The 20,319-nt window shown below is 47.2% G+C and overlaps 8 protein-coding genes across 8 annotated transcripts; 3 read left to right on the top strand and 5 right to left on the bottom strand.

Moving 5' to 3' along the window:
• Window positions 1–421: 421 nt before the first annotated feature.
• On the bottom strand, window positions 422–2,974 carry UA08_00369 (hypothetical protein; the record flags this gene model as incomplete). Its single annotated transcript, XM_020260167.1, has 7 exons — window positions 422–478; window positions 541–665; window positions 726–1,974; window positions 2,034–2,065; window positions 2,116–2,332; window positions 2,401–2,767; window positions 2,868–2,974. 7 exons carry the CDS (start codon window positions 2,972–2,974, stop codon window positions 422–424), a joined length of 2,154 nt encoding a protein of 717 aa, XP_020124708.1.
• Window positions 2,975–5,480: 2,506 nt separating this feature from the next.
• Window positions 5,481–5,828, top strand: UA08_00368 (hypothetical protein; the record flags this gene model as incomplete). The annotated part of the gene is made up of 1 exon (XM_020260166.1): window positions 5,481–5,828. The coding sequence occupies one exon, from the start codon at window positions 5,481–5,483 to the stop codon at window positions 5,826–5,828; it is 348 nt and encodes a 115-aa protein (XP_020124707.1).
• Window positions 5,829–7,511: 1,683 nt separating this feature from the next.
• On the top strand, window positions 7,512–8,651 carry UA08_00367 (hypothetical protein; the record flags this gene model as incomplete). Its single annotated transcript, XM_020260165.1, has 1 exon — window positions 7,512–8,651. The coding sequence occupies one exon, from the start codon at window positions 7,512–7,514 to the stop codon at window positions 8,649–8,651; it is 1,140 nt and encodes a 379-aa protein (XP_020124712.1).
• A 485-nt stretch (window positions 8,652–9,136) lies between these two features.
• UA08_00366 (hypothetical protein) lies at window positions 9,137–10,483 on the bottom strand (the record flags this gene model as incomplete). The annotated part of the gene is made up of 2 exons (XM_020260164.1): window positions 9,137–9,890; window positions 9,987–10,483. The coding sequence occupies 2 exons, from the start codon at window positions 10,481–10,483 to the stop codon at window positions 9,137–9,139; spliced, it is 1,251 nt and encodes a 416-aa protein (XP_020124711.1).
• Window positions 10,484–11,285: 802 nt separating this feature from the next.
• Window positions 11,286–12,851, bottom strand: UA08_00365 (hypothetical protein; the record flags this gene model as incomplete). Its single annotated transcript, XM_020260163.1, has 2 exons — window positions 11,286–12,658; window positions 12,731–12,851. 2 exons carry the CDS (start codon window positions 12,849–12,851, stop codon window positions 11,286–11,288), a joined length of 1,494 nt encoding a protein of 497 aa, XP_020124710.1.
• A 1,662-nt stretch (window positions 12,852–14,513) lies between these two features.
• Window positions 14,514–15,996, bottom strand: UA08_00364 (Transcription initiation factor TFIID subunit 6; the record flags this gene model as incomplete). The annotated part of the gene is made up of 3 exons (XM_020260162.1): window positions 14,514–15,065; window positions 15,139–15,557; window positions 15,627–15,996. The coding sequence occupies 3 exons, from the start codon at window positions 15,994–15,996 to the stop codon at window positions 14,514–14,516; spliced, it is 1,341 nt and encodes a 446-aa protein (XP_020124709.1).
• A 626-nt stretch (window positions 15,997–16,622) lies between these two features.
• UA08_00363 (hypothetical protein) lies at window positions 16,623–18,010 on the bottom strand (the record flags this gene model as incomplete). The annotated part of the gene is made up of 2 exons (XM_020260161.1): window positions 16,623–17,337; window positions 17,394–18,010. The coding sequence occupies 2 exons, from the start codon at window positions 18,008–18,010 to the stop codon at window positions 16,623–16,625; spliced, it is 1,332 nt and encodes a 443-aa protein (XP_020124716.1).
• A 587-nt stretch (window positions 18,011–18,597) lies between these two features.
• UA08_00362 (hypothetical protein) lies at window positions 18,598–20,023 on the top strand (the record flags this gene model as incomplete). Its single annotated transcript, XM_020260160.1, has 2 exons — window positions 18,598–18,655; window positions 18,720–20,023. The coding sequence occupies 2 exons, from the start codon at window positions 18,598–18,600 to the stop codon at window positions 20,021–20,023; spliced, it is 1,362 nt and encodes a 453-aa protein (XP_020124715.1).
• Between the last annotated feature and the right edge of the window lie 296 nt (window positions 20,024–20,319).

Here is a 20,319-nt window from a genome sequence, read left to right as displayed (position 1 = left end):
GCCTTTACAAGTCAATACATATACATGAATTAGATTTGCATGTATCTGGTCATTCGGGATTGTGTTACTATTTTGAAAGTTCTTTTTTCTCTTCTTTATCTTCTTTTGGGTCGTGCGATTCTATATCCTGTCAAATATTTCTCGTTTCCTCCCCTATTCAGAGCAATGTAACATATGTATAGCCTCCTCTTTTTGTTCTTCTTTCACTCTTCTCGTCAAGGATGTATTAACAATCTGACTGAATTCACCATTCCAAAAAGAGACTACAGAGGATAGCAGATAATAAATCTCGAATGAAGTCATCCTACGGTATAGCCACATAAATCCTCCATTTCTCAAACCTGGAATGATAATGTAAAATCCAATCCCTAAAACACCTCCTTGCAAAAGCACCGACCAAATAAATACCTTACAAAGATTACTACATATTGTGTTCTCTAGGAATATTCCCACCCATAACGTAGCGATCAAATTCGACCTGTGAGATGGATATTATTGATTAGTTATGATAAAACAAGGATCTTTAGATCATAGGCTTACCCAGTCGATAGCTCCTGGAGATGCCACCATTTCTGAGAATGGCAAGCTGAGATTGTACGGATCCGCACCGGCAGGAATGAACTGCTCTGGTGAGATTTCAAGTGATTCCACTGATGGTATTGAGGCTAAACACAGATATCAGTTTCATATAAAACCCAAAAAGAAGTGGGGGGAAGTAAGCTTACAAACAGTTGTTTCTGATCTTTGTTTCTCCTCTTCTGCACTTCTGACTCTTTTGAGAAGAACCGCCACAGCTTCACTTGCACGGAATGCGTCAATCGAGATATCTTTGCACGCATACCACACATTATACGAGTTCTCCAAGGCAGTCATCATTTCTTCCCGTCTATCTCTGCCCCACAGGGTGATATCGCTGGATCCAGGGTGTGTTTCGCCCTCTATGCCCTGGCGCAAATCTAGGCAGATTAGCATAGCTGCGAGCAAATAATCATGGCGTATAATAGACGTTGCTAGCCACCTGTGACCTGCCAGGCGCTGTGTAGGGTTGGTTTCGTAGTAAGTTAGAGCTTGATAGCTAAGCAAAGTCAAAGAAGCATCAATAGCAGTTTTTCTCGAATGACTGTACTGTGGGTCGGAGCGAGCAAGCGGCAAATGACGCCGATGAAGAATGCATAGGCCGCTATGCAGGGACTGGTCGATTGCAAGGCGTCGAAGAATCATGGCTGGATGATCGAGAATGGACTCGTGCATCGGACGGACCTTGAATATAGGAGGTAACGAGTCTCGTGCAGCATAAAGTTCCTGCTCCAGGATTGGAATTTCTGAGTCTTTGGGATGGATGTCTAGTATATGCGACGCTACTTTTGTAAACACTGCAAGAAGCGGGGCTTTCGCAAGGAAAGGTGAGATCTTGGTCATTTCGTTCCATGGCCGTGACAGCGGGAGTGAAAGAGAGTCTTCATCAAAGTCCTCTTCGTGAAGGTTCTTGGGAAGCATCGTGTCGCACTGGCCCCTGGGAATCATGCTCGGCAGTCCCACCTGGTATGACATAAGCACATCAGTCTGCATGATTGCCAACCATAAACGACGTCGCATCTCGCATTCAAAAGGTGAAAGTTTCCCGCCTAGGAGGCTCGGATCTCGGTGCAAACCAAGTTCCATTGCCATGCGAACTGCAGTAGCCCCACTGACCCAGATACTTGTGCTAGCATCCTGGCACTGAATAAACTCGGCATCAAGATGTAGTGCTAACAGCTCGAGTTTCTCTATCGAAGGTTTGGCGTGTGATTCGGTCATCAAGATTTGTTTAGCACGCATTCGGTACAAGGTCATGGCTTCGTCCGTGTCCCCTAGGGTGGGTGGGAGATCGCTACCATGTTCTCGAGATGCGTGTACTGCCATTCTCATTATGGTGAACAATACACCTAACCAGAGTTTTGAAACGCTGTATGGATCATCCCAGAATTTTTCATACTGCACGAATTGTTAGTTGCTTGGGCAGATACGCAGCTAGGGAAAACAGCTAAACATACTTCACGGAGAAACTTCTTGGGGTGAATAATAGCTGCGATGGAGTCAGTCATAAATATGCAGAAGGGGCCAAGCTCTACTCACGTCTGACAAAACTTCCTGGGCTGAAGTAATTTGCAACCAGGAGATCAACATCCGGCCGCTGCGGCAGAGAAGGGATGAATGTATCGATGCCCCAATGGATTGGGTTGCCTTCAAGAGCGTAAGGCTCTAGTGCTGGAGTTCTCGCCTCTTCTACCTTTCCAAGCTGTTTCTTGAACTCACTCTCATTCTCTTCGAAATATAATTTGATTTCTCCAATCTTTTTTTTTTTTAAAAAAAAGGGGGTTAGTTTATCTCGTTATCGATAAGAGAAAGAAGAATACTTACGTCCTGGAGAACGCTCTCCCATAAAGACGAAGAGGAACTGCTAGCAGCCAAATCTAATGGCCGCCGCATCGCAGGGACGTCTCGTTGGACAGGTGAGCTGTCAGTATCGTGGCCATTCTCCGATGCATGGTGAGGCATGTGAAAATGGACCTGGCTCTCGCTCTCGCTAGTCGAGGGACCGTCCGAATAAGATTCATGGTTCGGGGCGCCCCGGTCCAGAAGCTCCATAACGAGCGATTCAAGTCTTTCGATGCGCTTTTTTGTTTTTTTGGATTCGCGCGTCTGGTCGCGGGGAGCAGATCCACTGGCGGGATACACGCATGTATCTGCTTCTCGACGCTTGACACAATTGTCACAGGGCCGGGCCCTGTCACATTTGAGTCTACTCCATGAATACATTGTTTAGTGTCCTGTAAGTGCCATAATGTTGTCCAAGACGAGATGAGACAGAAACAGCATAGACGTACTTTCTGCGCTTGCACGGGGTACATGAGAGTTGCGGCCGCCCGCGGACGGGAGCGTTTGAGGGACGGACACCGCGGCCGTTGGCCTCGCCATTAGGATGCGACTCCATCTGCGGACTATGGCATGCAGAGACAGAGTGGCTAAGTTCAATTTACTCTGTTGTCAGGATGCAGTCGATGACGATGCATGAGAGTTTGTTTCGGAGTTTGGCGTCGACGCAGGAAGAAATGCAGATCGATCGATGTTCTTGCTGGTGGGGCACGGGGGGGAAAGCTGTACCGTGTAACACGCCGTATTGTCACCGTATTGACCGCCATCCAGGGCTATTGCTTTCCTTGCGTGCTAATTGGCCCTCCTACCCCGTGATCGTCCCGTAGGCGGCCGGCACAAACAAGCCGAGTACCGCTAGTGCTATTCGGGCATGGTATATTACACAGCGCCATTTCTATCAACTTCCAAAGCTAAGCTCAGCGTATACCGGCATCTCTCTCTGGAGACTGACAGCCAAGTGCTGGAGAGCTGCTCAGAGCTAGCTGTACTAGTGTGGCCGTATCCAGAGGCCCTCGTGTCATGTCATGGATGGTCTTGTAGCACAGGCCGTCCCAAGCATCTATGATTCATCCAAAAGATCCTGTCCTGTGCTACCTGAAGTGGCATTATCTTGATCCAAGAAATCTTTCTGTACACTGTCTAGGTACTAACAGAATGCCATTCCATCATGATCTAAACTTCAGCAGAGATTGCTTACGTCTACGTGTTATTCTGAACAAGACAGCGAATGACAAAGAGCCTGAAGATCTATACTGAATAGGTTCAATCGCTAGAAAACAACGGTAACACAACGCTATCTTCAAGGGAAAAATCATTTATCCGATGTAAATCATCAAGTATAAAAAGACTAGACATCTATCGTATGGCAATGTCTGGCAACCGTAGCAGAATACGAAAGAACTCAGCACTCTCTGGCCGTCGAGGGCAACCAGACAGTCTTTCCCCACGTGATCAAATATATGCCCTAGATTGCTCGATTTGGACATGGCTAGTAAAGCCAGGTACTTAGTACCTTGACTATAAAACAAAAAATCATCATACATCAAGGAATGATCTTGAATGAAGCCAGTCATATCGTTGATATATGCCACTATCAAGTGAAATCAGCGCAGTATACACACTCTACGCATTGAATGCCAACCAATACGCTATAAAAACTAAATCAGGAAATTCAAGGGCATCCATAATCGATTCCCAGGAGCCCTGAATAGCTTCATTGCAATGAGAAATATGCCTTCAGGCATACATAGTCAGAATGGTTTCTGGCTTGGGAATCTTGATGCTGGACTTTGAAAACTCATACAACGATGACTATTAATAATTAGTCATGCATGCTGTCATAAAGGAAAGACCCCTTCTCTGATTATTTTCAGAGGATGAGTGGGCTTGATACTTTTTGTCTAATCTGAGGTATTCTCTGACTAAAAGGATCTGTGCAAATTACTTCTCAGCATCATGAAGCCAGCTAGTTTTATTTAGCCTCCAGTTAAGGTATCTACAAGAATTTCGCCCCTTATTCCATGCCAATCAATGAGGTGTTCATGTGATTTGTGTTTTATCACATTGATAACTGGTGAAGACTAAGTAATGTGCTTCTAATGTGTGGCTGCTATATGTTGCACAAGTCTACTCTTAAACATGGCTAGACAAGGAACCAGATCTCTCTGCTTAATGAAGTGGCTAAGCTGGAAACCAATCCACATCTTCTATAAAACTGTTTTATCTTATGACAGTAGGGGGACTGGTATCATTATATCAATGCCCTTCCTTTTTTGGTTTTTGATAGATCTATCTGTTTGAAAAGCATATACTGGCTGTTGGTTTGGTAAGTGAGTGGCCCCTATATAATTAGTGCAAACGACATGAATAAGCTTTGAGTATTGTTTAATGATTAATTACATTTGCTGATTGTCATCTCATCTTGTTGGCAAAGCCATATGACAATGACTGGGTATCCCATACAAAGAACTCCAGTCACAGTGAATACTCATTGATATCTTGCCACTTCATGCCTGGGAATTGTGAGCCATAAAGCCAATGACTAGGCAATATGAGCCATACCTAGAAGCTGCTCATATCTCTATATAAAAAGAGTAAGTTTTGTTTTGAGTACATTCTGTTCAAACTCTTCTTTCTCAAGCACAAAACTTGAATTTATCTTGAACTACCTATTTTCACAATATCAAACCTGAGACTTTGAACCCTGCGTCAACTATTGAGGTCTGACTGGATCTGTTAAAAGCATGCCTCCACAAAAATTGACTCAAGAGGATTACAAAGCCAGACATATTAACCAAGAGCGATGTCACATATACAATGAATGTGGACATTCAGTTGAGAAGAATAGTTGTCTATTTCTTCCCAAACACAGAAATGATGAAATTATCAACAGCTCACCTAATAACCCTGTCATTAGATACAAGGGGTTATGCAACATTTGTGAGGAAAAAGGAATACTACCACGAGTTGCTGAGAGACATATGATGAGCCATCTCTCAGAATCACTTGGGGATTATCATAAACTTCAATTCAAAACACTATTTCATTACAATCACAAATTCGTTATGCGGCTGGAATGCTTAAAGAAGAACAATGGTGATGAAAAGTACTATTGCACTGCCTTGGGTCAGGCAATTGACAAGGACCTCTGGGAGCTGGAAATTTACAACTCCAAGATCAGAGATGCAGGGCATTTTACGGAAATCTCTGTTCCAGCAGAAATGGCAGTTCATGAGGCAAGATGGAATGAACAAGTTCCTTCCAGCAACCCAGGGCGTGGAATTACCTCACAAACTTCTAATGATGCTGAAGACTTTCCCTTGTACTCGTTTGATGAATCCTTCAGATTTGGGGAATTCGTTCTTGAGGATCATATGCTCGAAGACGGCAACTTCCCTGATGGGTTGTTTTAATTCCCAGAGAAAAGCAGCATCTACTACCAGGTGTCATTCATACAGTGCTGGGCTCAGGTCCATGTATGTGCATCCTCGAATGAAAGGCTTGAACAGTCCCTAGCCCCTGTCTGCATGAGATTGCCCCCTTAGGTATACATATAACACTCTTTCTCGGAATTTTGAGCTTTGCATTTTGATTCCCAGAACCTTGATAAGTCCTTGCTGTCATGACCCGTCAATCTCATGTTCGTTGCCTACAGATCGATCAATAAAAGAGGGATGCAGTCTCGGTCTTATCTCTTGCTTTTGATTGTCTTTTTCCTTTGTGCGAATGATGTTCTGTCTTCTTACAACTGCCACTCCTGCTTTATGCAGATTATGATCTGTTCCTAATATACCATGGAGCTCTATCCCTAATGGCCCACATGGCAACTTTCCTTTCCATTGTAATCCTAGCAATGTCCATGGCGTCTCCAACTCTTAGGCAACATATCAACTTTTAACACCAGTACTCTGCTATTTGGTCTTTTGGAAAGACATAATCAGTTACGTTTGACATTTGGTATGTACTAGAAGTGCCCATGTCAATAGAAGTGGGTCAGTCTTTTCATGGCCTGTGTCTTCTTAAATATCACCTAAGTAGATTAATTCCCTAGCATTTATCTTCTTATATTTAAAAAAGCTGAAATAGAGGTGTTTTGATCCGATAACCGGATGAGTATTCAATGCCTGCAAGCTCTGGTCAGACATTAGGGCTAGCCCTTGTCAGCGGGAGGTTGAAAGAGATCATTCGTACACAACCCCTGGCAAATGCCAGGCTACAGAGCTCAGATGATGAGAGACAATGCTGCATTGCTTCCAAGATTATGTTAATGATTAAGGCTGAAATATAAGAGACGCCCAGATGTCTCTGGAATTCAAGCACACTGCATCAGATGAATAGCTGTCACAACATCCTGAGCACTATCTGCTGTGGCATTGCAACTATAGATTTAAATTTTTATGACTTATATAGTAAATTATACATATGTTTTGTGTAAAACTATACAGTGGTAAGTCGTAATCCCTGTTGTCATTAACGGGTATTGCTGGCAATTGACATGCACAAAAGACAGTACCCAAAACCTACATTTGGATATAATCTTCCTAAAGCAACTTCGTATCTCATATATGCCTAGGTGGTAGTAGCTATGTTGTGTCGATAAGTATGTAATGCTAGCTAAGATTTACTTATACATGGCTGTAGTATAAAGAAAGCCTAAAATAAGTGATTTCAATGGCCATTTCAAGAAATAAATCTATGCTTAGTACCTTTGTCTGTAACCCATCTTCATAGCTTTGTAGCTCTATACTCACAATCATACCAAGTCACAAAACACCATGGTCAGGTGAAAAGCACTGGCACTGTGCATTCCAGCCGCCCTTTGAATGATGTCGTGGACCTCATAGTGTGAGACCCCATTCACTGAGTGTATTCCTTCTTTCCCCTCTTATTCTCTGTTCAAAGGTTTCATTAGGTACTCATTTGCTTGATCTCTCCTCTGTTGTCCGTCTCTCTGCCTAAAATCGAGTCGAGTTGATTCTTGCTTCCAGCAGCCAGCAGAATCCCAACTTTCCACCTCATCCTACTGATTATTGACTTGGTCTCTCTTTCTCTCTCTACGTCTGCGACTTTCCTTGACTAAAACCAAGACATTAGTCATGCCTGACTCAGATTCCTCCTCTACTCCCTCTGAGGCCCTTACCACCATCGACGTACAGGAAGAAGAGCAAGATGCCCAGACATTCAAAGCTCTCTGCGCATCCCGTCTCCGGCTCCTGCAGCAGCAGTACAAGCTCATGAAAGACTGCCTGAATAAATCCATGGTTGTCTCAGACATATGGTGGGCAGCACACAAGGTCAATAATACTGAGCGAAAGCGGACGCTCGGCACGCAGCTCATCGACGAAGTTATCCTCCCTTATCTCCACAACATCGACGCTCTCGTAAAGGCCCACGAAAACCGATTCAAAGCAGATGAGATGATCTGTATGTACTTCGAGTTCTGTGAAGAGGCACTTGCCAGATGTTTCACCCCGGCTGATGGACTCACTGTCGAGCAAGCCTATGCAGAAAAGGGGCTGGCTGTGTGCCTGGCTGAAGTCGACGAGATCAAGCACATTTTGAGAGTCTTTCGCCAGCACTTTGGTCGAAAGATCCTGTTGGAAAAGGCTGCTCAGGGCTTTGGGATCAGGCATCTCCTATCAGAATCGGCGAAGAGGGCTGAATCTGCATCCATGTCCGCATCCTCGTCCTCGTCCGCACCTGCACCAGCAACTGCATCCTCTTCCTGGTCGTGGCTGTGGTCTGCTTCCACAAAAGATGAAGATAGAGTGCTATGGGTTATGTTCCCGCACACTGAGCTAGAGAACGTGCAGCGAAAGGCCTTCAACGTCATCAAGATGGAACGAGCCAACATTCTCGAGAGTAAGATCGACTATGTCGAAGATTACTGGCACGCCAAGCAGCAACTAGATGAAGACGAGCCATTGCTGGACGACGACGAGGACAAAGAATGGGAATCAGAGTTCGTGAACTGCACTAGCAGACGGTTCAATCTGTTCGTTGAAGATGTAAAGCTGCGTCTCATGAAGGATTGCAGCCTGTCGAATTTCCGCTTCTTGGCCCCCCTGACTGCAAAGATTGGGTTCGATGAACACATACACGCAAAGAGATTGGGGAGATGCAACAAGGACGATCTGTACGAGTATGTTCAGTATAGACTTGATTGTCTTGAGGCTGAGAAAGCACACGTTGAAAGCATGGAGTTTTACTTCGAGGGTCCGGATGGATATGTCTAGGTATCGTGCAGCCATATCAGAAGATTCATATCCTCTAACGACAGTCTCTCGACTCCAGGCAAGTATTCGCATGAGCGGCATGTGTACACGAACAAATTCAAGGGAATGGAACAGTTCATAGCATGTCTAATTTGTCCCCAACATTAAGAATTTGTGCTTCGGTAAGCACTGACTTCAAGCAGAACTTGTCGAGAACAATCTGCTAATGAATGAGGAACAGTTTAACGTCTTCTTATCTTTCTGTGCTGGCAAATTTTCAGTGGTATCATGCAATCAAAAAGGTAAACAAGGGGGCGAAATACAAAAAGCTCCATGTTCATGACTTTCATGACTTTCATCCTGTCGATTTCAGCGCGAGAGGCCCATTAAACTCCATCTAATGCATGATATGAGATTACAAAAATAAAGTTTTTGTTAGAAAGAAACAGGGGTACGCTCGTATGTGGATAATAGCCCGCCTCCCAGAATCAAATATGTGCAGCATGCTATCGAAACAATCTCCGCCCTCCAACACCAGCATGCAATGTAAAAGCACCTCTAGCTCCCAAATTCGGTTGACTCAACCCGGACATCCCAGTTCCGCCGCCCTCACCGGCACGTTTATAACGTCGCAAAGCTTCGCGGATGTGATCTGGAAGAAGCTGGCCGCGGTGTGGATTGACGGGCGGCACAAATTCTCGTCTTGCGTGGGTTGTTTTGGATTCCGGGTTGAACCCATTGACTTGTTGCCCCGTGCTGGTCGTTGATGCATAAGGAGATTGATGATCTGTAGGTAAGCCTGCTGGTGAGAGCATGGCTGGGATGTTGGGAGGCGGAGCAGGAGACTGCAATCCGTTTGCCTTTTTCTCCTCGTCTATGGATTCCGCTGAAGGTGTTGCTGCATTCCGCGTGGCTTCCTCCTTGATTTTAGCCTCCTCTTTAGCCTTGGCTTGTACTTGTGCTTCTGCATGCGCCTTTGCGGCGGCTGCGGCCTCAATCTCGGCTTGCTCCTGCTCCCAAGCGTCCCGGGCAGCCAAGTCATATGCTTTGGCCCATTCTTCCTGCACAGTTCTCGCCCTTTCGATAATTTCGCCAATAAAAACTTTTGTAAAACCGTTGACCACCGTTACGACGCTCTGCGGAACAGACTGTGAAAGAGCATGGTTAACAATTCGTCGAAGTGTTTCTTTCCGTAGCCTCGTGCGGTTCCATTTCTCATAACGATCGGCTTGGAGTGGTGTGAAAGAACCGGTCAAAACACTGCCCAAAGAAAAATAAAGGTCAATCATTAGCAACCAAACCAAAAGCACCGGATTTTTTTTTTTTTTGTTTTTGAAAGAAGTGATTCAAACATACGCAAGATTCTTCTTCTCCGTCGCAAGGTCAAGAAAACCTTCCGTCGCACCAAGCATATCACCTTCCATATCCTGCTCCTCATCCTCTTCTCCAGCTTCATCATTCCCTTCTCCTGCTCCACCACCAGCGCCTCCTCTAACAGAAGCCCCATCGACATCTGCCGAACCAACCCTCGTACTCCGACCATCCGCACCTCGTATTGTGGAAGCATCCTCCCGATCTTTATCGGCCTTTTTCTTACGCCCTCTCTTTTTCGGCCCGTCCAAAACGCTACTTGCTCCTCCGAGACTGCCCGTAAAACTGCCCGTCACACTACCTGCATCGCTGGGAGCGCGACTACGCGCACTCTCCGGTTCCATGCCCATCCCCGTTGGGAATGAGGTTTGCCGTAGGGGATGCATGCGCGGCCGTTTTGCTTGGCCGGATGCCGTAGATGAAATGGACGCCCGCTTTCGCGGGTTGAGCGGATTAGGGGTGGTAGGTGGCGGCGAAGACATTTTGTGTTTCGGTTCGTGATGATATGGGAGTTTAATAGGCTGTGAATTAAGATGGATCTTATGTAAATTTGGGTCGTAGGATGGTTGTTTGGGTAGTCTTTTTTATGATCGTGGAAGAATCCGAGTCCGTCGCGCGCTCAGAGAACTCAGCTGCATGCCCACGACGAAGTAGCAGTAATTGAAGATATCGTCCGTAAGCTGTATTCAGTCCCAGAGCAGCAGCAACAACAACAACAGGGCTGGATCGTGGATGAATGCAGCTGTTGATGCGGAGGTGAGAAGTGAGAGTGAATCTAAAATGAGAGCGTCGAATGGAAGGATCCACCAATCGGCGTCTCCACAATGCATCCCATGCCTATTTAGGGAGGGAACCTTATATTCTTGAAGCCTCAAGGAACAATCAAACAATAACCGCGCCAACAAGCTCGACATTACGATGAATACAATGCGATCACGATTGGGCCTCTACAGACAGTTCTCGCTACTCAAAGTCATAAAGCGCGAAGGTAGCTTGTATATTACTGGCAGTCAGACTGTAGGCAGCCTGATGCGGCATGATGCAGTAGAGACAGACTACCGCAACGTAATAACAGGTAGGAAGGCAAACAAGCCAGTACAAGGTGCGACAGTTCACCATCGACTGCCTCGAAAATGAGGAATAAATGGTGGCGACAGGCAAGTATTGACTATCCTTTATTTGAAAATGCACAAATCGAAACAGCAATATAACGAATAGTAAGCGGTAGGGACGGTCAATGCAAAACAATAATCACTGGCGATGTGAGAGAAAAATAAAATCCGATCATAGTTCTCCAATCCGTGGAGCACCTCCCTTCCAGTCATTTCGCTCGTAGTATCGGAAGACCAGGTCATATCCATCAAGATCATGGACAATACGATCCACACGACGATATCCAGGGATGTTCTCCATCTTCTGGGCCCGGAGGATAGCCGCGCGGTCGTACTTGCTTGCGCTCAGAGCATCATCCGAGAGGCAGCCCGGCTTTGCTTCAAATAGAGTAACAGTGAAACGGCCGGGTTTGAAGATGTCCACGACATGTTTGACAATGTCTGCCGTTTCCCTTCCGCTCTGGGAATGAGGCACGTTAGTCTCAAAGGATGCGTAGGAGCATTGAGGCTCTGGCGTTACGTGCACGGTAAAGTAGTGAGTGCCAGATTTGCCGTCGGGCGCGGGCACCACACCGTTGGCAGAGAAGCCACATGGCGTGAAAAGGTAGGCGTCGATGCGAGACTCAGGATACTTGCTAGTCGGATAGACATCGGACAAACCGCACGACTCCGACACGACAGTGCCCAGGGCGTGACCTTCGGTTGTCAGTTCTGGTGGCAGGGAGCGTTGCTGCTCCCCGTCGGAGTCTATATCGCTCATGTCTGAAGACGTGTTGCTAAACACGTCAACAAGCTCATCTTTTTCCTTCTCGATTTTCCGATAACGGAGATCTGCGACCGCACTCGCATGGTCGAGGTAGAATTGCTCAGCATTCTCCTCTTCCAGGTCCGTCATCAAAATTTCGAGAGTTTCGTCGTTTTGTTCGTAAGACTCAGAATTCGCTCGCTTGCTATCGAGATCCTCCGGGATGTTGATGACCCGAGTCTGGGTTTCAGGAGGTGGGCTCGCTGGTGGTGTCAACGATGTATGAGGTTCGGTCAGGTAAAGATACCAATGTTCGCCGTTCATTTTGCCAATCATGTAAGCGCTGCCGTTGGCAAACAATTTGTCCATACTCTTAACTTCATCGCGCCAGCTTCGATGCGGGCCCCGCTGACGATCGGGGAAGAGAAAATTCTTCCGGCTGTAAAAGACACGATAGGGGGCAGCCGCAACGGTGAGGCCACGACAAGAAGGCGCGGTGGACTTGGGGAATCCAGCGAACAAGGCAGCAATCTCCAGGATGCGCGGGAGACCTGACAGCAAGGTCGTAGTGCCACAAGTCTTCAAAATAAGCTTGTGGCGCCAGACAAACATGCTGGATTCGGACAATAGGTAGGCATCGACATCGTCCGACTCAACAATTGACAGCACCTTACAATTCACCAAGTCAAGCATGTCCTTCCATATTTCGGTAGGAACGGCCTTGAGACCCAAAGGTTCAGTTCCGCCGAGTAGATTGTCGGCGGCGGGACCGAACCAGACCTCTAGTAATTTCTCGGGACCTATCATACACATAAATAATCAGAATAATCAGTCGTTGAGAACTAGGGGAAACAGTGATTAATGCAGCCTACCTTCGAATGCATTGGAACTGTCGAGATCAACGACAGCTTCATGATTGATAGTCAGAGACGGGGTCCCGATAAATGAGGACGGTGAAGTCGTATAATTCTTGGGGATTCCAATGTACACCATATCCGTAAAGTCTGGCTGTAATAGATATTCTTTTTCGTTGTTCAAGAAAAAGCGAGACTAGTCTGGTCTTGTATGAAAGGAGTTTCCTTGAAGTTGGTGGTTTTTTTTTTGTGTATTTTCTTTTCTTTTCTGAGATTACTTCTCTTCGACGAAGATGAGCACGACGTTAATTAGGCTGGGACGACGAGAGCCGTTGAAGCACAATCTGCCACCCAGGGGACAATGCGGTGTCCGCCTGAGAAGGAGAAGGCCCGTTTATCGAAAGACGAGTTGAGCTGGCTAATCAGCCAGCCAGGAGAGATGTTATATCGAAATACTTCCCTGACAAGGGATGTTAGGGAGGGCGCGCGGACAGGAGGTTGAAGAACAGATGGAACGAAATGGTGGCGATCTGTGTCGTCCTCGCACTGAAGATACCGATACCGGTCAAAGTATCGGGTCTAGCAGACGAGGGTATCTGCTCAGATAGGAGAGGTGATTGGGTTTAGAAGAGCGTGAGAAAGACAGAAAAATTATGGCAGCACGAGGGGTGTTATCGGGGCCTGGAAAAGACGTTAGAACAATGAGAAAATTTTCGCGTGCATGGACGACAAAGGTCAATTGTCAATTGCGAGGCTGAGACGGGGCCAGCTCTTCCTCTCTATTTCCAGGAAAAGCACTCACTTTGCAGGTTTAGACAGGAAACGCAAGAGATCCTTCGAGCTCATGGAAGGCAAGCAAAGGGTCTGCTTAGAATGAGGTGGGTGCAGCAGCGCACATCAGCATCGAAGACTAACAGGGCCGTAGCGGGTTCTGAGAGTTGCACAGGAGAGATGATAGGTTTTTATTCAAAAAAAAAAAGGAAAACTGGTTATAGAAAGAATCGTGACTTGTGCAGGAAGGTTCTTCGGGGGAGTGAAGCCAGAGCAGAGTCGACGTTGTTTGTGTGGTCCAGCTGGGTCTGCGTGAAAAAAAAGACGCGGGGGCACTCGTATTATTGTTACGGACAATACGATACCAACTTATGCGGAAGGCAGCCACACGACCGAGAAATTGGCGGAATATAAAACAATACAGTACATCATGTATTTATGATGTATGTCTACTACAGAGTACATATTCAGAACTTAGCATAGCAGAGCAGAGCATTAGCATAGCATCCTGTCACAAAACGAGAAACCGGCACAAGCAGAAGCTGGAGCGGTGAAGTCTCCATACTCCTCCGTACTAACTACGTAGTTAAGTAGCATGTAGTTACTGACTAGCTCTCACTAACTAATAATAGAGATCTGCGATAAACTCGACACGGAAGGGTTAATTACAGGCCCGTAACGAGGATACGCGTAATAAACCTGTCGGGCAGCAAGTGACGTAGTTTTCACTCTCCGCCAATACTTGCAATATTGCGCCTTACTACCATGTATACTGCCAGGTACACCGCACTGCTGAAATTCAATGTTATTTATTTCTATTTAACTAGATATATGCGCTTCTTCGAGGAATGCCGCAGGACATTTAACTAAAATACGTAACATAAAACGCCTGCTGTATAACAAGCCCACCGCCGGCCATTCTGAATCCGCCCATCCACACACAACGCCAGAAGAAAATAACCCACACGAAAACGCTCTTGACGAAAGGGAAGATGCACAAGCAGGGTATGTATGTACAGAATGTTTGCTTCTACTGCGCCAAAATAGCATGCGCCAACCGCACCTCCCCGGTCTCCGCAATCCTAGTTGCCAGCAGTTCCCCGATTTTCTCCGTGAGCTGCTTGAGGACCTCTCCGGAAACCTCAGTCGCGTAGCCATTGGTCAGGTGTACGTGGTCTTCGACCAGGGTGGAAAGAACAGCAACCAGCAGACGGAGTACCTTTTCGGCCTCGGGGCGTCTGGGACCCTCCTCGGCAATGGCGTTTCGTAGCAGCTTCTCGTACGGCTTGAGATTTGGTAAGATTAGTTCGCGCACCACGTCCGCACCGCCAATAGCTTTTAGTCCAAGGATGGCTCCGTAGTGCGTGCCAAATGGTTTTGCGGGATCGAGGAAACTTTTCAAACATGATCGTGCGATCCGCGGCTTGAGGGTGTGAGAGGCATGTGAGTATTTCTTAGAAATCATGCCTAGCAGTGAAGCTGCCAGGTCACGCAAGGCGAATTGTTCCGACAGCTCAGTGTTGCTGCCGCCGAACTGACGTCCAACGAGGCATGTGAGCACCGGAGGGACAAGAGCGGAAATCTATGAAGATATATAAATCAGTATTTCATGTCTTGCACTTTTAGTCTTTCCGAGCAAGAGCCCTGGGACTTACATAAGGGTCAATGTAAAGAGACTGGTTTTGAATCATCGCTTCAGCCAGGTGCATCACTTGAGTCAAGACAAAGATATTATTCAGACTATGCGTCACCTTCTCAGAGATGAACTGCACAAAATACGGCACAAGCTGGTGTAGTCCAGGATCCTCGCGTAAACTTGAGTACGCCGACGTCCTATACTCCTCGCTAGTCGGGTCGAGGAAAGCGCTGCATACTTTCTCAAAGTAAAGCTGTAGTTCTTTGGATAGGATATGTTTGACGAGAGGCTTAACGGCGGTGTTTTGATTGCCGCTCATCGCAGCCAGGGTCTGATTCGCATTGGGGCCTTTGGAGACTAGTTCGAGGTTGCGTGATTCGTTAGATGTAGGGTTTTGCGGAATCAGTGGCTGCACGCCTTCAACGGCAAGCCAATGTGCTGTATCATCAAGAGGCATTCAATCAGTCTTTCCCGCTTTCCTTATTCCAAACCGTACAGGAGACATACCGGTAAACGTAACTTCGCGTGGTACTTTTGGTAATGGGGCATTAATCAGCTTTTCAAAATCCACCTCCTCATCTTCAACGTAGAATAATGGCTGTCCAGGGCCCAGCGATGCCTCCCCAAAACGCAGCGGACGCGTCGACTCGTAACCATAGAGCGGCTCAACATTTAGCACCCGCAAAGCGTGAGAAATATCTTGTGTTGTGAGTACTGTACGCCGGCCATGTCGCATGAATTTGAGAGCTTCCTCCAGCACTTGGGCAATGCGGTATTCGACATCTCGGGCAAGGTTCTCCGTCACGTCTTTGCTCAGATTTGAGATGCCGACAGATTCCGCAACGTCTCGGATGTTGTCTGGATTCCACACAGACATGGTCACTAACTAGTAACTGGAGGTTGGGTTTCCCTTAGGTCTGGGCGGAGCGCAATCCAACGGACTTGACTTGCGATTTCAATGGTCGGGGTAAACGAGAATGAAATGTCAACGCTGAAAACCTGAGCGCATACTGTGGCTCTGCGTCCAAAGTGAGCTTGCTTTGAGCTGTGAGCGACAACGTAAGATGAAAGTGTCGAAGGCTGGTTGTACTTTGAGCTTGTCGGAAAAAGGCAGCCAATCGCAATCTAATCGCCAAGACAGCGGCAAGTAGGCCTGACATTTCAGGCATTACTTATCCTACAGCATCATTAAATTTATATAATGAACAAAAATGGAAGGAAAAAAGAAAATTGGAATAGCACTACTACTATGATACTTGCAATTGCTATATTAACAGGGGTTCGCAACATCAATATGCCAACACGCTTCAACTGGGTATAAAATCGACTGGTGACCACGAGAAAAACACAATTATCAGGCCAGTCGTTCATGCAGCGCTGTGACAAAATATACAAACTGCGACAAAGGAATATGAATGCATATTAATCACAAAATCAATCCAGCCACGCTGGCAATAACCGGGTATCTCGATATTAATCACGGGGTATATCTGGGGGTATGACTTATTTCGCCTCTTCGGCGACTGGCTCAGCAGCGGCTTCTTCTTTGGCTGGCTCCTCAGTTTTGGCGGAGTCCTCCTTGGTCGCTTCTTCTTTGGGGGCCTCTTCTCTGGCCACCTCTTCCTTAGGAGCCTCTTCCTTGGGGGCCTCGGTGGCCGCTGGGACTTGTTCAGCTGCAGATCCGGCTTCTTCCTTAGCAGCCTGCTCAGTAGGTTCTTCCTCCTTGGCAGCTTCATCCTTTGCTGGCACAGCGGGTGCCTTTTCAGGTTCGCCAGCAGGGATGTCGTCAATCAGTGGAACAGTGCGGCCAGCTTCCTTAAGGTCAGCACCTTGACCTCCATAAGCCTTGGGGAGATCTTCAACATATGAAAATTCTCGGCCAAGATTGGCGCCATTCGAGATTGGGTGGAACTTGCGAATAGTGTTCTTGCTCAAGAACACCTTCATGGCGCCAAACACCCATCCCATAATGGTAGGAACGTTGATGAAGAATTTCTCTCGAAGCAATTCCGGGTAGGCCAGGGAAAACACCTCAATCGTCTTTTTGGAAGCAGCCTTGACAGCGGGGTCCAGGCGAAGGAATGAGACCCCCTTGTAATCGTGCACTTGCAGCATCTGATACGGATCCTCGCCATCGTATTCAATCACCTCGGTCGCCTCGTTCAATTTAAGCTCTTGAACGCCCTTCTCCATCAATGCTGTGCGCCAACGAATAAATCTACGTCTCAGTCAGCAACAACGGTCAAAGGACCTAAATAAAAACAAGAAACATACTCGTCTAAATCGCCAAATGTGTCCGACAGGTCCTTGACAGAACCGTACAAGTTCCAAGTAAAGACTGTCTCGCCGAATGTGGGATCAACATAGGAAGTGATGTAGCCCAATCCACCGAATTTCTTTGCGCTGAATTCGGCGCTCTTGGCAAGTTCCAGAGGGTTAATTTGCTTCCGCCACTCGAGGGCTTTGGTGAGTTGCTCCTCGGCTAGCTTGACGTTACCCTCGTTGGCACGGAGGAACTTGATGAGGACGTTGACTGTGGGAATGTCATCGGAGTCCTTCAAAGTCACTCCCCACATTTCCGGGTGGCCGGACTTCTCAAGAATGCCTGGAAGACTGTCGAAGAATTGGCCGAGGCCAGGTACCTTGGTCAGGTAAGCTGGCTTTGCTGGGGCTTCAGGCTCTGTTTTCTTGTCGGCGGAGTCATCCTTCTCGGTTGACTCAGCAGCAGTTTCTGCAGGCTTGTCCGCAGCGGGCTCAGCTGGGGTCTCTGGTTTTTGCTCGGCGGTGGTTTCAGCAGCAGGGGTTGCGGCTGCGGTTGGCTCTGGCGCCTTCTCTTCCGTTTCAGCGACGGGCTGAGGAACAGCTTCAACAGCAGGCTCAGCAGCAGACATTGCGGATGTACGCGGTACTGTTACACGTGTAGGGATTCTTGATAAAGAGTAATCGTGTCAGTGTTGTTATTGTGTGTGAAAGAGAAATGAATGGGAAGTTCGAGCGAGATTATATTAATGGGACGGCAGGTTGAGACATGCGACAGCGGTCACAGAGTACAACGGAGCAGACTCTGAAACAGGAGGTATTGGACGCACCTTATTATAATAAGACAAGTCCGGTCTGGACACAGGGAGTCGAGCCCACCTCCTATTCGAGATAAAAAGGGGCAGTACAAAGGAATATGCTAAGGTGGTTGTAAAAAAAAAAAACAGAGCGATAAGGAGAGCACGGGACCAGCGCCAAGCCTGGCCCAGGAGCAGACGGGCTATATCTAGACTAGCGCGGTTTCACGTGCCGCCCGGCCGTCCGATAAGGGATGATTAGGGTTAGGGTTATATCATATAGAGAGTCGCGGGTCGCTGATTGGCTGCTCGGGATAGGCCAATCACATGTGTCGAGCGGCATCCGTGCCCTCTTCATCTTTAGACGTCATAAAACGATGCAGACAAAAACAAATCAATATCTCAGATGAAAAGCCAGAGCCATGGCTATGACCATGCGAGAGATTGTGCTCTGCACAGCTCTGGTCTTTGTTATCGGTGGTATGTATGCTACACTACAGTCCGTGGTGTATAAATGAAAGCTTTCTTACGAGAAGAACTACAGTCTCCGTCCTTAATCAAACATTGAATTCATCACAATCATTATCTCGAGGTGAACATGCATCACTATCAACAACATCCTCCTCGCACCTTTACAAACAACAGAAACAGGGAGAACACGACCGACAGCTCCGACTCAACAACCTCCAAGTCATCGGCACCCATAACAGCTACCACCGCGAAGTCTCGCTTCCAGAGCGGGTCATTTTCCCGTCTCTCATGGCCAATGTCGACCCTCGCGTTGAAGACTATTACTACTCCCATGCCTCCGTGCATGACCAACTCGAGCACCAGCAAGTGCGCAGTTTCGAATTCGACCTGTACGTCGACACCCACGGCGGCCTGTTTGCGGATCCGCTCATCCGTCGATTGGCAAACATGTCTGATGCCGACAAACAGCATTACGGCCTACCCAAGTCCGCCATGGGACAACCAGGCACAAAAGTATTGCATATTGCCGACGCGGATGTGGGCACAATATGTCATACCCTCGTCGAATGTCTGACGCAGGTGAAGACATGGTCCGAGACCAAACACGGCCAGCACGTGCCTATACCGATATTACTAGAATTCAAAAAGACAGAACCGGGCATTGAGAAGCAAGGCGGCGTTCGCGCGGAGGACTGGACGGTCGAGGCGCTGGATAGAGTAGACGCAGAGATCCGCTCGGTGTTTTCAGACGACCAACTCATCACACCGGACGATATACGCAAGCAAGCACAACATAACATTAATAAAAATATGAACGCTAATTATAATAATAATAATCATAACGACAACCCAGCCATCACCCTCGAAGATGCAATCCTCTCCTTTGAGCACGGCGGAGGCTGGCCAACCCTAGCCTCATCACGAGGCAAATTCTTCTTCGTGATGGACAACGAGCCGACACACCCGATCCAAATACGCGATCCATACCGCAGCGGCGGACGCCCAAACCTCGAGGGACGAGTAATCTTCACCAACTCCGTGCCTGGCGAACCCGACGCAGCATTCATCAAGCGTAATGACCCCATCGCGGGCAACAACCAGCGCGAGATTCAGGATTTGGTTGCAAAGGGGTATTTTATTCGCACTCGCGCCGATGAGCCCATACAAATGATTCTGCGCGATAATGGGGATGCGCCTGCCATGCGCAAGGCGGCGTTGGCGAGTGGTGCTCACATAGTCAGTACCGACTGGGCGGGTGCTGGTGTGAGCGCGAGGTATAATAGTGATTATTTCGTCGGGTTGCCTGGCCCGGCGAGATGTAATCCGGTTAATGCGCCGTCGATATGCGAAGATGAGTATTTAGAGATATTGACATAGAAGCTCGCCAATATGATTGTGTATATATGTCTATTCATGATATCTTCTCTCCCTTTTACTCGTTCGTAAAGATGCATAAATAAGTTGAATATGTTAATTAGACATAGCTAAACACATGCTGTGAAGAATCAGAAAAGCCCAATGTAAGCTACATAGACATTGTACTCGTTCTTGTGGAATGTACAGGGGTATCCAACTCGCCCGGTGCCTTTTTCATGTCGGTCACGTAGAGAGTAGTAAAAGTTTGGCGTCAAATAAAATAAACAAGAAAGAATAATCCGTGGCACATTCACAAT

This window comes from Talaromyces atroroseus, assembly GCF_001907595.1.
Source record: "Talaromyces atroroseus strain IBT 11181 chromosome Unknown scaffold_0, whole genome shotgun sequence".
In the NCBI taxonomy this organism is placed as follows: domain Eukaryota; kingdom Fungi; phylum Ascomycota; class Eurotiomycetes; order Eurotiales; family Trichocomaceae; genus Talaromyces; species Talaromyces atroroseus.
The sequence above is the reverse complement of the archived record's forward strand: the minus strand, read 5'-3'. Positions and strand labels throughout refer to the sequence as shown.